The following is a 17,322-nucleotide window of genomic DNA, read 5'->3' on the forward strand; positions in this document are numbered from 1 at the left end:
AACCAAATTTAAAGAAAAATGAGCCTGGCTTCTAAGGAGGCTTAAAGTTTTATAGTACAGCAAATTAGCAGATATACTGTAGGTACATAAAGGTGGAACTTAAAAATTCAATAGATTCCCCCCTCCTTTTTTTTGGATACTTTTAACTTTTATAAAATATAATCTACTTACCTGTTTTTCTTCATTTTATTAGCATGCTTGTGTGCGTTGTGTATGACTTCAATATTAAGCAATCAGCCTACAAACCTACATTGCATAACAAACATTTTGATCTAAATGGAAAACGTTTCTTCTTTCTAATCTTATAATAAAGGTTGTATGAAAGCCAAATAATGTTATTCTTGCAATATTGATATTCTAAATTTTGATTATAGATGTTACCAGTCAGCAATGTAGTATATTTGCATGGATATTGGGTGATTGATTGGGTGAACTGAGGGAGAGAATGTGTAATCAAAAATAGTTTCTTATTATTCTTAATGAGACTGTGTTTTTATTATGACATCACTTATAGATAAATTAATGAAAAAAATAAAACTGTACTAATAAAGTAATAGAACCTATTCTGCTAACAGTCATATTCTTAAAAGCATGTCTCCTTCCATGTAGATGCTGATGCTGATACAGCAGGAGTCCCTGGTTCTCCTTTAGATGTGAAGTGTTTGGATGCTAACAAAGATTATGTCATCATCTCTTGGAAACAACCAGCTGTTGATGGTGGACATCCTATTTTAGGATATTTCATTGATAAGTTAGTATTTATGATACACCGGGATATGTAATCTCTTTGACAATATGACTGTAAGGAAAATTTGGATTAAGAAGTTATTCTTACAATATTGGATTTGTTAAAGAGATAGTATTTAGCCAGTTCTGACAGGTTCTGGAGAGATGGCAGCAGAAATTTTGAGAGTGGGAAGGGAATGGGGATTTTGCAGTATCCTTCCCTTGCCACGCCCACAAAGCCACACCCACAGAACCGGTAGTAAAAAAAATTGAATTCCCCCACTGATTTGTTGCTTTGTTATTAAGTTAACACATATTCTAGAATATGACTTGCTACACTGGTAATACATGTAATCATAATACTACATATATACATTTAAGTATTTTAATATCTTTTTATCTCTGTTTCACTGATTACAATGTGGAATTTCACTATTTCACCTAATACCACATCAGTTGATACCCCAGTAACTCTAACCTTCAAACAAACATAAAATGATAAATGAACTTACATGATACCTCTTACCTATGAACAAAACTAATAATTTAATTGAGATTAAAGCAAGAAAAAATAAATTCATCATATAGTTTCAATACAGTAATTAAATTTTAATCTATTTATCGTGGGAATTTTCAAACTTTATAATGTCACAGCTGCCCTTTGTAGCTTTGCATACACAAAATAGAAACAAAATCTGGAGTTAGTTTTGACAATGCTTTCGCTTGGTGTCATCAAATTTTAAAAACAGTTGTGGTCATCCTCGGAAGTCCTAGATTGCAATTTGAGAAACCCTACTTTAAGGTGTAAATTTTTACACACATAGAACATAATGTCTGAAACAAAACATTATTTTTATGTACATAAAATTAAGCATGCTATAGTGATATACAGGGATCAGGTCAATACATTGATACAGTCCTTCATGTTTACATTGAGCATGAAAAGAAGCTCAAGTAAAATAAGTAGACTAAGCTCATCTAAATAACTCTGATTAAAAGTGGATGACAATTGAGTAGAATACTGTAACTATTTTCATTATGGTTAATAAGTCCTAGTATATTAACATAAGAAAGACTTTGCTAGTTCAGACCTTTACAATCCAACATCCTAGATGGCATAGATGTTTATAGGCTTGTAGAATGCCCCGAAGAATTTATAAGGACTGCATCTTTTCCAATGTATTCAATTTACAAAGATCTGTGAAATGTATTTATTTCATTTTACTTTATGAAGGGACAATAAGACTACACTCAGTGGCCATAAAAATAGTTATTGAATTACTACGCCTTTAGGCAGTTTTTGAGGAAGAGGAAGCAGACAGGTGCATTAAAGCAAAGATAAGCAAATATTGGAAAGACCTGAGATGTATTTATTATTTCCATGTCATTTTGCCTTTCTTGCTTTTTTCCTCCACCTCCAGATGTGAAGTTGGTACCACACACTGGTCCCAATGCAATGAAACACCAGTGAAGTTTGCTCGCTTCCCTGTCACAGGATTAATTGAGGGGCGCTCATATATATTCCGTGTCCGTGCTGTGAATAATGTTGGTATCAGCATTCCATCACGCATCTCAGAATCTGTGGCAGCATTAGATCCTGCTGATAGAGCCAGACTTAAAAGTAAGGTCCTTCCTAATGTATGTCAACAAGATGTTTTAAATTTACATTTTTAGAAGATATGAATGAAGACAAAGAACATTTCCACTAGAGGAAACAATAATAAACAAAACCTTTACTGTTCAAAATAAGATTTGCTGAACAAAACCCCTTTGTGTTTTTCTAACATTTCTTGCAACCACTGCTTATATATCATCATCTGAAATACTCAGTACAGGAACCAGAACCATAATCCTATCCATAAAGAAATGCTGTGATACAGTTTTCCCTTAAGAATTATCTTCCCTTTAGTCCTTTGTCCCTCTTTTCTTACCTTTTTCATACAACTTGGAAAGGAGCTCACCAAAGTAGAGGTTTTCTGTGAGGCTGATGTTCCCCTGATGAAATAGAAACAAAGATAACAAGAAAATAGTCACCAGTCAAAGATTTGTACTCTCCAGCAGTGAAAGCTGAGGTACAGAGTCCCACAGTTGGATGGGAGGATCCCACAACAGGCCATTTGGAGTCCAGAGGTGGACAGCCCTCCAAAGACTCCCTGCCTTGTGATATAAATTGTCTACAAAGCAGTTATGGTTCTATTTACTGATGCATGACACTTCTTTCTGCTGGATCACCTTGGACCAGCTTCAGTCTGTCTTAGCATGCTGGCATTAAGATGGAGGCTCTTTTGTGAGGAAACAGTAGGTCTGTTCAGAACCAGTGCAAAGCTGATGTGTGAATGAGCAATAGCCCTTAGACTTACATACCGCTTCATAGTGCTTCATAGTCCTCTCTAAGTGCTTTACAGAGTCAGCATATTGCCCCCAACGATTTGGGTCCTCAACCTATTTCCCAACTTGATGCTTATCAGATGCATTGATCTGTAGATCCCCAACACTCATGACCAGAGGTGGTTATGGTAGTTCTAGTACAGGACATTTCGACACCACAAGGTTAGAAAAGTCTGTGAGTACTCATTTTTATGTAATTATTGTGATAATTTTTGTTGCTTATATGTATAATCCGTTATTGTTATTATGGTTTTAAAATTTGGATCGAGATGTGTGGCTATAGAAATTGAATAAGATAAATGAATAAAATAAAATAAATTTGCACTGAAGCATTGTATTAGGACCCGAGGCATCTGAATTATTTCTGTGAGAAGGAAGATGGCCCAAATAAGTGAAGTCAATGGGAACTGTAGTCCAATACATTTGGAAAAGCCCAGTTTTGTAAAACATAATGTAACTAATGTAAGGAGATAACTCATGTCTCTACTCCAACTACTATATGCAACTAATGTATGTATAGTAATTATGAACTGAGTCAGGGAAGTAAGTAGAGATCTGCCTTTACTACCTTACTGGTTTCTGTTTTCCAGGCTGAAATATTAATGTTAAGGTTATTTGGTTACAATAAGGAAAGTTAAATAATTGGGCAAGTAAGGGATAATGCTTAACCCAACTAATCACTGTCAATATGTTTAGGTCATCCTTCTGCCCCTTGGACCGGACAGATTATTGTCACTGAAGAGGAACCTTCAGGTAACACATTTTTTTTTGTACAGAAATTAATATTTTATTTTTAGATCATATCTGCATTGAAGCTTATGCACCATTTTATCTTGGTTTCTCACATGAAACTTTATATATGGACTGTAGTTTAATCAGGAAATATGATTATGCTGTTTAAAATAATCAAGAGAAAAAATGTGCAAAACCTTACTCTGAACAGTCTAAAATGTTTAAATCATTCTTCAAAATATTCTATTTCTCTTGTTGGTCAATCTGACTGTTCCAAAGATGGTTTGTGATATTGTGGACATGTTCTGAGAGCTGGACTACATCTGGAGTGCCACAAATCATTTCTGGTTCAAAAGATTATCATTCAGAAAGTCATCAGACCATTCCTAGAACGATCACATTGGCTTTGTTTGAAAGATAAAAGCAAGGTTCCAAACTTGTCAGAAATGTTTTGTTTCTGGAATAGCAGGTTTTGCACATACCAAGTTATTAATGTTTATGTTTGAAAATATACTTTTCCCAGCCTCATAAGTAGATTTGCTGTGTTGGACAGAAAATGCTTATTTACTTTTCTTTTGTTAGAGAAAATGCATTTCTGAAAGTGAGATTTTCTAGTCTCAGGTTGATTGGCTACATAAAGGCATTCAGTTTTTCTTCAGGCTCATTTGCTTTCTATTGTTCAGTGGTTACGTAAGCCACTCAAAGCATTTTGAAGTTGGCATAACTGAAGAAAACAGGCAGAAATCACCATGAGCCAATCTGTGTTTTTTCACCATCTCACCAATAGAAGAGTGCGAATATTGCAAGTCCGGCAGACATTGATAGAAGCTTCTAGAGGGAAAAAATGTCTGTAGAATTGGTGTAGAAGATAGAAAAATAATTACTAGTTTTCAGTTATAGCCAGGTATCTTCATGCTATGTTCATTTATTTGGTAATAATAACCACAAATTGAGCTGTTGTTCTGAAGGAAATCTCATTTGAGCATCAAAACATGGATTTAATTTCTCAAATTCTCATTGAAATCTATAATGCTATATTATGATGCTACAGAATTGCAGCCAGGAGCTTTTCCCCTAGGTGTGGTTACAGTTGTAAATCATAGCATAGAACATATCTTTGTCTATATAAGGTGAGAAAATGTAATTACAGATGCTAGACAATAGGATGAGGCTTTATGTTGCTTCCATAAACAGAGAAATCAGTAGTGTTTTACAAGAATTACAAAATTTGTTTCAAATACTAGGATCAAGATCAAGTTTGATTGTGTGTGAAATCTGCTAAAGATCTCTGAGCTCAACTGCAGAGTGCAAGTGTGAGGCAAAATCCCTGAAAGCGGGAAATTGTCTATCTCAAGCTCCAAGAAATACCAGTACCACGATAGCAAAGTGGGAGCGTTGCAAGTTGAGCTGCATCACAGCAGAGCCAGTTCTTAGATGTTCAAGAATATAACACCAGTGCTAGATCAATGAAGATGCAGCATGCAGAGGGGCTCTTATTGGAGAAAAAAGTGAATAAACTTTTTAAAATAAACTTCTGTGGATTCTTCTTTTTTTTTCTTTTGCTTCTTCAAGCAGAAGGTATTGTTCCTGGACCTCCATTAGACCTCCGTGTTACAGAGGCAACTAAGAACTATATAGTACTTAGCTGGAAACCTCCACATGAACGAGGCCATGAAGGTGTCATGTACTTCGTTGAAAAGGTAAAACCAAGATGAGCATGCACTATTTTCTCATTGTTGTTTTTTTTTGCCAAGCTACTGGATTGATGCATTTTCATTTCAAACTATTTAATTTAACATCAAACACGCACAGTGTCTCAACAGTATCAGTGCTTTAAAAACTTGAAATTGTTTTAAGACTTTGGAGCTATCCTGGGTGTCTTTCTCTGTGTGTTTAATCTAGTATTTACAATAAATGTAGAAAAAAAGCTATGAATATATATGAAATAATTGAATAAGTAGCACTGACAAAGGGGTAAGGAAAGAAATAAAAGTGTCCCCTTTTCTTTCTTCAGTTTCATTTAATGGAAATTGGATGGATGGATGGATGGATGGATGGATGGATGGATGGATGGATGGATGGATTCCTAAGATTTCAATTATCTTTCTTGCTCTGATTATCAGTAATTTTGATTTTACATACTGATAGCAGCTCTTTCCCAATCCTCCAAGCACCATTGTGAAATAACCTCTTAGGTCTACAGCAATATTGATATAGCAGGCAAGACAGAAGCTTGATGTAAGGAACAAATCAGGATAATGTGATCCAATGTGACCAACTATAGTACAAGAACAAAAAGGGCATTTTCAGGGTTGGAGGGTGGTTTATTCACCAAAGAGCATAATTTGAAATATAAAAGAAATTTCAAAGAGAGCAGAATAAAAATAAGTTTGAGTCACGGTACAAAGTTTCAGAATAATTTAATGCTGTGGGTATCATTTTACCTCTACCTAAAATGCTCAGAGAAATCCTGATTTAATCAAATCAAGGAAGAATGTTAAAAATTGAAGTGTCATGGGAATGAGTAGATGGCTAGATCTGGGCATAATAAAAGTTGAACTTTTTTTAGGTCCTTCCTTCAGATTACAGCATCCTAGAACATTTGGTCGATTAATCAAACTAAAAAAGAAAGAAACATAGATCGTCTATATTCTGAGCGGTACCCAAGACCTTGTTTGCGATAAGAGCATTGTTGAATACTTTTAAAACAATGATCTCATCCTATTAGATCTGTGGAAAATAATAAAGTCCTGCACATTCAGATTTTACTTTAGATTGTGACAGAAATGCTGGAAAACAGATGGAGTTACTTAAAGGAAAGACTAAAACTCTTCAGAATGCTTGAGATAAACACATTGTTCTTTGCCAACTATATATATTTGTTTTCGTAGATTTTCACGGGTGTAGGTATGCTGGTTTTGTTGTATTCGGGTCTTTTCCCGTGTAAGGTTGAGATTGTCTTTGCAACATTTCGGCAGGATCACACCTGCCATCTTCAAGCTGTGGGCTTAAAATGGTTTTTCAAGCCCACAGCTTGAAGATGGCAGGTGTGATCCTGCCGAAACGTTGCAAAGACAATCTCAACCTTACACGGGAAAAGACCCGAATACAACAAAACCAGCATATATATATATATATATATATATATATATATATATATATATATATATATATATATATATATATATATATATATATATATATATATATATATATATATATATATATATATATATATATATATATATATATATATATATATATAATTCTATGCTGGGTAGTTACAGTACATCTAAAATGCATAGTAGAATTAGGCTATTATTAGTCATGCTCCAGATTAATAATGAAACTTTAAATAATTAAGCATTATTTAAAGGTGGAGACTTGTTTGCTCATAGAAAAAAGCCTATGATTTTTGGCTAAAGACACTGGACTTTTCCAATCCTGAAATTTTTATTTTAGTGTGTTGCAGGAACAGAAAATTGGCAAAGAGTGAATACTGAGATCCCAGTAAAGTCTCCTCGCTTCGCGCTTTTTGACTTAGCTGAAGGGAAATCCTACCAATTCCGTGTTCGTTGTTGTAATTCAACTGGAATTGGTGAGCCCTCGGAGGCCACTGAAGCCACTGTGGTTGGTGACAAACTTGGTAAGTGTACAATGACAAACTTGGTAAGTGTACAATGAAGGACACTCCAATATAATACTGATTATTGGCTTACATATTACTATTCCAGTGCTATTTGAGGGACTGTTCAGTTCTCAGGGTTTCTGCCTATCTTATAAAAGCTAGTACTCTGGGTCCCCTTGATTAAACATTGTAATCTTTAGATCTGGAAGCATGCTTTCTCTTTCACGGTGTCTTCCCTCATGGAATAAGCTCATATGGCTCCTACCCTAATGCTGTTGTAGAAGAACTTGAAAAACTGGTTGTTCCTCTGGCCTTCGGGTAGGGTAGATATGGTCCATCTGTTAGAAGGGTAATCTTTTAAATAATACCGACTGTCCATATGGATGTCATTTATGTATATTTTATATCATACATTATATTTTGCATGTTGTTTGCTTTAAATGGTATGCCATTGGAGTTCTAAATTCAAATAAATAAACAAACAAATAAACAAACAAACAAATAGTACTGCAGTTAACGTAGGAATCCTACGCTCTAATAGTTTATCTTTCCCTGTAGATATTCCTAGACCACCAAGCAACATTATACCCACCCGAAATACGGATACGTCAGTAGTTGTCGCTTGGACAGAATCTGAAGATGCAAAGGAACTGGTGGGATACTACATAGAAGCAAGTAAAGTAGGGTCTGGTGATTGGGTGCCATGCAACAATAATCCTGTGAAAGGTGCAAGGTAATAAATTGGACAATTAAGTATCATTTGTGAAATAATATTTGAAAAGGGCCAAAAAAGGAAAAATATCGCATGAATGTTCAGTAACTGGATCCCTCCTGAAAAGTGGCATGAATGAAATATTTGGTTGAGTTGTAATTCTGTAAAATTATGTGACTTTTGGTTGCCAAATTCTTTTTCTTGGCACCGATGTATTGGACATCCTAATTTCTTATTCCCTGCATTCTATTAGTCTTGTATATCTTAGCACAAATGATTTAAATAATCTAAACAACCCCATATAAATTTTGATTATATATTCAAGAACTGCTATTAAATCTTGTATATACCATAAAATTCTGCAATTCATATGAAGCATGAAATATGCTAATTCCAAGACCTTAAGAGAGCACTTTTTCTCAATATCACACTAATGATTTGTACCATTACGTCAACCATAACAAATCATGAACGATAAAACAACATATGTTATCATAACCCAAACAACATAGATATTGTTTGTGAAGTACTGTATCATAAGTAGACACCCATTTCAGAGTACATTACTTTAAGAGCATTGTGCTTAAGTTCACGTAAACAATTAAAAATTATTCAACTTATTGACCAGTTTGGCATTTTGTGGTAAAATATAGCTGTTGTGAACTTTTAAAGAATTACTGTTCAAATGTTTCTATATATGTATATCCTGTTATATAAGAGGCATGATCAAAGATTTGTTCATTGCCCCTCCATAAATGTAAGCCTTCATGCAGAATCAAGATCCTTCTTTGCAGTACCACTGTCTCCTGTCCTCTTGATGAAGAAGGAGACAAGGAAGATAAGAAAATAATTATTAAGTAATTTTGCAATGGACCTTGCCATTTTTACATTCTTTGTAATCCTACTGCATTACGTAAGAAACGTGTGCTGTATTTCATATAAGAAATTATTTATGTAAAGAAGGAAATAGTGTATAGTTTCACAGTGTTTTAATTAGTTTAATTTAATTTAAACATTGATTTACTTAAGATTCACTTGTCATGGACTTACCACTGGAGATCGCTACATTTTCCGTGTCAGAGCTGTTAACGCAGCTGGATTAAGTGGATATTCACAGGACTCAGAAGCCATTGAAGTCAAGGCAGCTATTGGTAAGCAATGCACTGGTCCTATAGGAAAAACATAATGTTATAATTATATCTAGATTAACTTCAATATTCTACACCAAATATGCATTGGTAATGTTTAATATTTCACTTCCATCATTTCATAGTCATCCAAGCAATAAGCACTTGTAGATTGCTCATCTTCACCATCTCAGACATCTTTGGGTGTGTTCCTTGTAACTCTGTATATACAGTACGTTCACCCTCTTATTACTTGGAAATCATCTAGCTAACTGATCTCATAATGAAGTACTTGTCTAATTTCTAACATGCTATAGCTTGGGAGATTAAGTTGATTAATTCATTTGTCTAATTTACTTCCTTGTTAACTAATCTTCTCATATAGTCATGATCTGATTTTTTTTAAATCTTGCATGTTGTTTAATAAATTAAAATAATTAATTTACTTATTTATTTAATTAATTAATTTAAAATAATTAAAATAATAATCATGTATTGTTTGACTTCATTTTAAACATCAACTCAATGATTCATAATTCTGAGGTTGCTTAAATAGATCGTATAACTATGGTATGCCCTCATTCCAAAAACTATAGAAACTAATTTTGAAGATAATGGAAGGTCTTTTGGTGGACCATTCATAGAAATATTAACTGCATGACTACATGTTATACATTAAAATTCATATAATCCCACCATATCACATGTTATCTGTAGCTAATGCTTTGATGTTCCTTCGTTATCCTGCTTTGTCTCCATTTCTTCATTTTGTTCAATAACGGAGAATTGGGAATGAACTCTAATTTCAAATGTCTTTGTTATTTTCTGGCAATTATAGGGGGAGGATTGCTTCATGGTGTATGTCCTGGACTAAGTGATAAAGCTGATGGACTAACAGGCCGCACTGTCAACTGGGAAGGCATGCATGAGTCCTCCCAGCCTATCTTTGACACAGATGCTTTGTTAAATTGCAATGCTAAACCCAATAGGCAAACAATGCCCAGTAGCTCTGGTAAGCAGAGGAGTCCTTCAGTCAGTAAAGGGAGTGACCCACTTCCTACTCCTTCATCACAAAAGGCAACTACCAAGCACCCACGTAAGTCTGTTCCTGGAGATCGTTCAGCACTGGAGAAAATTCAAAAGAAAAATGATATAGGTGAGCTTTGGTCATATGTAGTGATTTCACCTTGTAAGCTCCTTCATTTCAAATAGTTATCATCTGTGGTCATCCAAATTGAAAATAGACATCTTTGCCAATGCGACATTTTGATCATCTCCATCTAATAAATGCTCAGCTTCCATCAAAGCTCATTACACATACAATGTAGAGGTCACTAAGTCTACGGCACATTTATATGTTGCATCTAACATCAAGCTTGCATGTTGCATTTATTTGCTAATTTGGTTAGATTACTGTTTGCTACGTTATTATTATTATTAAGAGATAACAATATATATTGCATCTAAAATATTGTGGTAACATTTGATGCCCTTTAAACATTTCGTTTGTATGGCCTTATTTTGTAATAGTATCAAATTTCCAAGATTTTTTATAATTTCTTTCAATTCTTCACAACAGAAAATAAAATAAAATTGTACACTCAATTATTAATTAATTTAATATCAGTCATTTTCTGAGTTAGAAACATATGGTGCACTGTTAACTTATTATCTGAAAAGCAGGGTAAACATTCTTTGATGAACTATTAAATACATTGCATATTTGCATATTTCAAATCATCAGGACATTGCCCAAAACATTTGTAAAAGAATATCTAAGGAGAAGAAGAACTCCAATTATAACTATCTTTCATATATAGAAAACAATAAATCCAAAATGTTTAAATTTGGATATACTAAAGATAGTCACTATCTAGCACTGGTCATGAACCTTCCATAATCAGGAATTTATTATTAAAGAGATTGACAAAATATTTTGTACACCACATTTTTGAAGGTTGCTACTATTTAGACGTCTAACTACCATAATATTTTACCAATGACCATGGTGACTAGAACTATCCTGGTATAATTATATACATGGAACATACCACAAGTACATCTAATCTAAATTTATTTATCAGTTCACTATTTATAAAAGAGAATACAAGCCACAGGATAATACACAACAATATATAAATAAAAAAGCAAGGGAAAGTTGCCCAACAGCGTAACTATTTAGCAAATGAGTCAGTGTACGAGTTAGTAGAAATAAAGTATATTCACTTAAGTAATTCTATGGAAGTGATTTATGAACATTTAGTATTTTTTTCTCTAGCTGGTTCAGTTTCTAATTACCAAATAATTGAAAATAGTCATATACTTTACATGAGATGACTATTTATTTAATGTTACCTTTTTTATGGAAAGACAATCTCAAAACCAGTGTTCTTGATTAGATTTGTATTTATTTAAAAAAAACATTCCTGTTCTTATTTTTCCAGATTATGTACAGCTTCCAGTACTATAGCTAGAAACCATACTTAAAACCTAAATAAATGATGTATATTAAAAGTATTTAGAAAGTTAATAGAAACTAATGGATTTTGCCTTGTTTTGCAAATGTCACACACAAGCAGAAAGGTGTGACTAAAGAAGAAACAATCCGTGTGTTAATCTGGCATGTGCTGAAAATCTTTGTTCTAGGTCCGTGATGGCGAACCTATGGCACGCGTGCTACAAGTGGCACGCAGAGCCATTTGTCAGGGCACGCGAGGCGCTGCCCTGTCAGCTGGCCAGCGTGCATGCGCGCACTGGCCAGCTGAGTTCACCTTTTTAAAAGCTATTTTTCACCTTCCCCAGGCTCCAGAGGCTTTATAGGAGCCTGGGGAGGGCGAAAAGAGCCCCCCCGCCCCCCCGGAGGCTTCAGGGACCGTCCCTGAAGCCTTCGGAACGCTTAAAACCACCCTCCGAGCAAACCGTAAGTGACTTCTGGATTGCTCAGAGGGTCATTTTAAGCGCTCCGAAGGCATCAGGGAAGCCTCAGACGGTCCCTGAAGCCTCCGGGGGGGCGGGGGGGGGCTCTTTTCGCCCTCCCCAGGCTCCTATAAAGCCCCTGGAGCCTGGGGAGGGAAAAAATGCAAAAATGGGGGGTCACATTGTGCGCACATGCGCACTGGGGGGTCACACATTGCATTATGGGTGTGGCACGCCCCCCCTCGACCCCCCTGCGCTCCCCCCATTTGTGGCACGCAAGCCAAAAAAGGTTCGCCATCACTGTTCTAGGTGGCACTATATTTTTTTTAAACTCTTTCCTAATGTTATTCTAAGCAAGTCTCTTTCATAGATCTTACTGTGAATTCATGTGAGTCTTCAGATAATTCTTTTTTCTAGTTAAAAAATAAGGAAGTGTTTTTGCAAAAAGACGCAGCAACTGAAAAACAGGTTTCCGAGTAAACTATATGCAAGTTATGATGGCCTATGGCATTTTCATGCATTTTCAAGATGGAAATGGAAGGCATTGCAGGAAAGAGACGGAACATTAGATGTCAATGGAGGTGGATTTACTTTTTCTCTCCTTGCTGGTCGTCAAAAAGATAGCTCCAAATATTTTCATTTGTATGTGAGTTGGATTGCTGTGACTTATGATGGGCGCTTACTGTGTACAAGGTAGGCGGTAATGCAGATGTGATATTAGAGCATTATGAATACTAAAAATGAAGAGTGGGAAAAAGAAGAAAAGACGACAAAACATCTGTGAAACAATATGCTTGGATTCAGCAAAAGAGTATTTGTATATACAAGCACACACATTATATATACATACACACATATACCTGCATACGACTGGTACGTCTATTTTTTTTAAAATGTCATTGTTGTGAAGTAGAGCTAAAGTCATTTTGTGCTACAACATTCACTCCATAACATATTACTTTTTAAACTACTTGTCTTAATATTTTTACTTTCAGAATATGGAGTTTAGAGAAGCCTATATTTCTTATCCAGAAGTGTTTCAATTAGCTACATGTTTTTTGTTTGAAGAAAGGAAAGTCCAGGATTTGAATAACGCTGTACAAAAGTTTGATTGAATAATGGAATATTTCTATCCTAATAATAAATTATTCATCATAAAACAGCACCCCCATCGCCACCATATGACATCACAGTGCTTGAAAGTGTTCGTGATTCAATGGTTCTTGGATGGAAACAGCCAAAAGCTATTGGTGGAGCTGAGATCACTGGCTATTACGTGAATTACCGGGAAGTGATTGGTGGAGTACCTGGAGAATGGAAGGAAGCGAACATTAAAGCCATTAGTGAAAGGGCATATAGGGTAAGAGAGTTTGATGTTTCTAGGCTTATGACTGCTACCTAATTTGGGGTATTCCACAGTGCCACCAGAAACAGATTAAAATTTTCCTTTTATTAATATCAAGTTGATTTCTGTTAGAATCCAAACCTATAACTGTATTGTTATTCATGATTTTCAAATATGATGCTAATGTAATCTACTAATTCTTCTTTTCAAGATGTTGCTCTTACAATTGTCATGTTCTAAGATCTGTAATTTTCAAATGCAGTGCTGTTTTTGACTCTGATTATAGTGGATGGATGGATGGATAGATAGACAGACAGAGTGATAGACACATTGAGTAATCAAGTAAAACAAAATTGAGACTTCCAGTAATTTTCACGGGTAATATAATATTCGATATCCACAAACATAATTTCGTACAAACATACATACACACATACAAACATTAATCAAAAAATGAACATAGGATCTTAAGCATTATTTTTTTTTCTATGTCAATTATTCAAAGTATTTAATGTCTCAGCAATATTTAGCAATATTTAGTTTTAAAGCAATAAAAACTTGGAATATTTTGTTCATTCCGTTAAAGGACAATGTATTAACATGTTGTATTGTTCCAATTATGTGGCAGATAAATGATTTGAAGGAAAACATGATATACCAGTTTCAAGTGGCTGCAGCTAACATAGCTGGAGTTGGCGTACCTTCTCCTGCTACCCAATCCTTTAAATGTGAAGAATGGACCATTGCTGTTCCAGGTTCGAATCAGGAGTGGAGCTTCATAGGAAGGAAATAAGGGAGGGAGGGAAGGACTGTTGCTGATATTAGTAAATTCTTTGCTAGCCTCTTTCTGAATTAGAGAACTGGAAGTTGGGGGGGGGTAACCCCTGGTTCTAATCACTTTTGCATAACTCCAAATCCTCAAAGCTTGTTATTAAAATTAATACTTCTTTTTTCCTTCCCTTTCTGATAGGCTTCATGTGTCTATTTTCTATTCCCCCTTTTCCCAGAAATCTTCCAAAGACACAGCTAAAATCAGTTTAGTTACATTTTTTCTAGATGATAACTGTTTTAACTATACACTGATAATTACTGCAGTTTTCTCTGTATTGTTGTTTTTCCTAACTTTCAGGACCACCCCATGATTTGTCATGTAACGAAGTTAGGAAAGACTCCATAGTTTTATTATGGAAACCACCAATTTATGTTGGCCGAAGTCCTGTAATTGGTTTTTATGTTGATGTGAAACCAACAAAAGAATCAGATGATTGTTGGAAGAGTGTGAATACAAAACCTATTACAAACAAATTCTTAAAGGTATACTGTTGTAGATTTTTTTTAAATCTATACTTCTCTACATACTTATACTAATATTTTATTTTGTATTACTTTGGGGTTTAAATTTATTTGGCCTTTTCCATAAAAGTTAAATGATTACACTTGGACTTGAAAAAAAATTGATCTACTATATCAAAACCAGAAATATTATTTAAGAAATGGGCAAATTAGATATCATGGCAATGGTTATTGAACGAATAAATACTCAGGACAATAAGGTTTCTACTTATCTTGTTTTTCTCTTCATTTTTGTTTACATATATCAAGAAAAAAAGAATAACTAAGTATAGTAGTAATTAATAATATAAAAAGAGAACATATTCATGGCAATATTACAGTGATTGCCACTGTGGTCTTTTATTGGATCAATCATGTATATATTTTATTACTTGTTATATTAATGTTTGATTTTAAAATAAGTATATATTTACTGCTTGTGGCATTTGTAGTCCATGAACAGTTTTTCCCAGTGATGTCTGGTTTAATTGTAAATTCCTATTCCAGCCCAGTGCAGAATATACCTATAAGTAGGAAAAGCATGAAGTTTGATTAGGTTTGTAGAAATTATCTGGTACCCTAAGTAAACCTTATTACTATATTTACTTATTGACTCAAGTGACTTTAATTAATTCTGTATCATTTTCATATGTGTAAGAAACATTTTCATAGGTGATTTCTCTATATTGATGTCTTCTAGATAAGTGGCCTCAAAGAAGGCACCAGTTATGTATTCCGTGTACGAGCAGCAAATAAAGTTGGAGTTGGGAAACCATCAGATCTTACTGACCCTGTAACAGCAGAAACCCGACCAGGTTTATTGATTTTGCTTGATAAAAATAAGAGTTTAAATATATATTAGAGTGATTGCCAACATAAAGATAAAGGTTCCCCTCATACATATGTGCTAGCCGTTCCTGACTCTAGCACACAGAATGCTATTACCTTCCCACCAAAGGTGGTTCCTATTTTTCTACTTGCATTTTTATATGATTTCGAACTGCTAGGTTAGCAGAAACTGGGACAAGTAATGGGAGCTCACTCCATTATGCGGCGCTAGGGATTTGAACTGCCAAACTGCCAACCTTTCTGATCGCCAAGCTCAGCGTCTTAGCCACTGAGCCACCACATTTCCCGATTGACAACATACAGTGGCACAAATTTAATTTAATTTATTATAGTTATTAAAAGAAAACTAACATGTTTCATATAAGTAGACTGTAACTACTATTTCCTTTCCTCTTCTAGATGAAGGCCTCATATTTGTCAATTCCTGGAATATCTGATGCATAAGCAAGAAAGCTTCAGAGGAATTGTAGAGTAATATAAAGGCCATTGACCTCCTATAGAAAGACCATATAAATAAGTTTATTTTTGTATGGTCCTTTCAAGCAAAACAAAAGCAAAGATGATAGGGATGAAACATAGATTACTTACCAGTTTTCATAACATTGCCAATATTATGGAAACATAACCGAGGAATTTCTCTTTTGGAAACTGCTCCTTGAAGCATGACCTTTTGTAACTGACAGAAATTTTGTCAATGTGCAGATTTTCTAAGTGCCATCCAACATGTTTTGATATAACATCTAGTGTGCTAAAAACCACTAGGTTCCTCCTTAGTTTATGCCATAAAATTTCCCTTTTGATTTTCAGATCTTAACACTTTGTGATCTCCAATTCTATGTCTTCTAGTATTGCTACATCAGTTATCTATAACTTCCTCCTTTCAATCAGTTTAACTCTGGTGGGTTGCGAGCCAAAACTTTATCAGTGTGTGTGTGTGTGTGTGTGCGCGCGCGCGCGCGCGTGTGTGTGTGTATCTCCACTAATTTTTCATTTCTGGCACACAATAATTTTGACAGATATTCCAGTGAATCATTTTGGTGACTGTATTATATCATTGTTTCTAAGCAGTTAATGCAATCTTCGTGCATGAATTGAGTGTATGATTTTTTCGGCTTCTTTGCACAATCTGCACTTTGAATCATTTGATGATCTTTCAGTTTTGATCTTGATTGCTTTAGTTTGAAGGTCTTGCTCTTGAACGGCAAAAATCAAGCCTTTTTAAATGTTTCAGTTGTAAGCAATTATCAGGTTTTATCTTTATCGACCTTCCTCCTGATCTTTTGTAGAAATTGATTGTGGTACTTTTCCTTGCCAACATTCTGTTCATGATTTTATTATATTATTTCGATGTCCATGTCTCACTGTGCTTTTTAACTTGGTCAATGCTTGTTCCTGGCTGTCTTTTACATAATCAGCCAATATATGCTTTTCTTCCTTAAAACAGTTTGTTAGAGTTGATCCATTTCTGCGAGTCTGAAATAATTTATCAATATCACTATGGGGATGTAGACACAGATTTTCTTCTTCTTTATGGGTCTAAACTGTCCAGTTCTGCTTGTGTCCAATT

General features: G+C 34.7%; 1 protein-coding gene across 4 annotated transcripts in view; it reads left to right on the forward strand.

Annotated features, from left to right (window-relative positions):
• MYOM1 (myomesin 1) overlaps nt 1-17,322 on the forward strand; it is an 83,824-nt gene that overhangs the window by 38,070 nt on the left and 28,432 nt on the right. For 2 of the 4 annotated variants that reach the window (XM_081951561.1, XM_081951563.1), the window contains exons 11-21: nt 610-751; nt 2,148-2,347; nt 3,811-3,867; nt 5,419-5,546; nt 7,309-7,492; nt 8,033-8,207; nt 9,216-9,337; nt 13,393-13,589; nt 14,203-14,329; nt 14,704-14,888; nt 15,607-15,721. In XM_081951561.1, coding sequence (XP_081807687.1) covers nt 610-751; nt 2,148-2,347; nt 3,811-3,867; nt 5,419-5,546; nt 7,309-7,492; nt 8,033-8,207; nt 9,216-9,337; nt 13,393-13,589; nt 14,203-14,329; nt 14,704-14,888; nt 15,607-15,721 — 1,632 coding nt within the window. Of the gene's footprint in view, nt 1-609; nt 752-2,147; nt 2,348-3,810; nt 3,868-5,418; nt 5,547-7,308; nt 7,493-8,032; nt 8,208-9,215; nt 9,338-10,151; nt 10,470-13,392; nt 13,590-14,202; nt 14,330-14,703; nt 14,889-15,606; nt 15,722-17,322 lie in introns of all 4 variants that reach the window. The other 2 variants (XM_081951564.1, XM_081951562.1) reach the window with 2 other exon arrangements.

Source organism: Natrix helvetica (genome assembly GCF_964273705.1).
Source record: "Natrix helvetica genome assembly, chromosome: 4".
Classification (NCBI taxonomy): Eukaryota; Metazoa; Chordata; class Lepidosauria; order Squamata; family Natricidae; genus Natrix; species Natrix helvetica.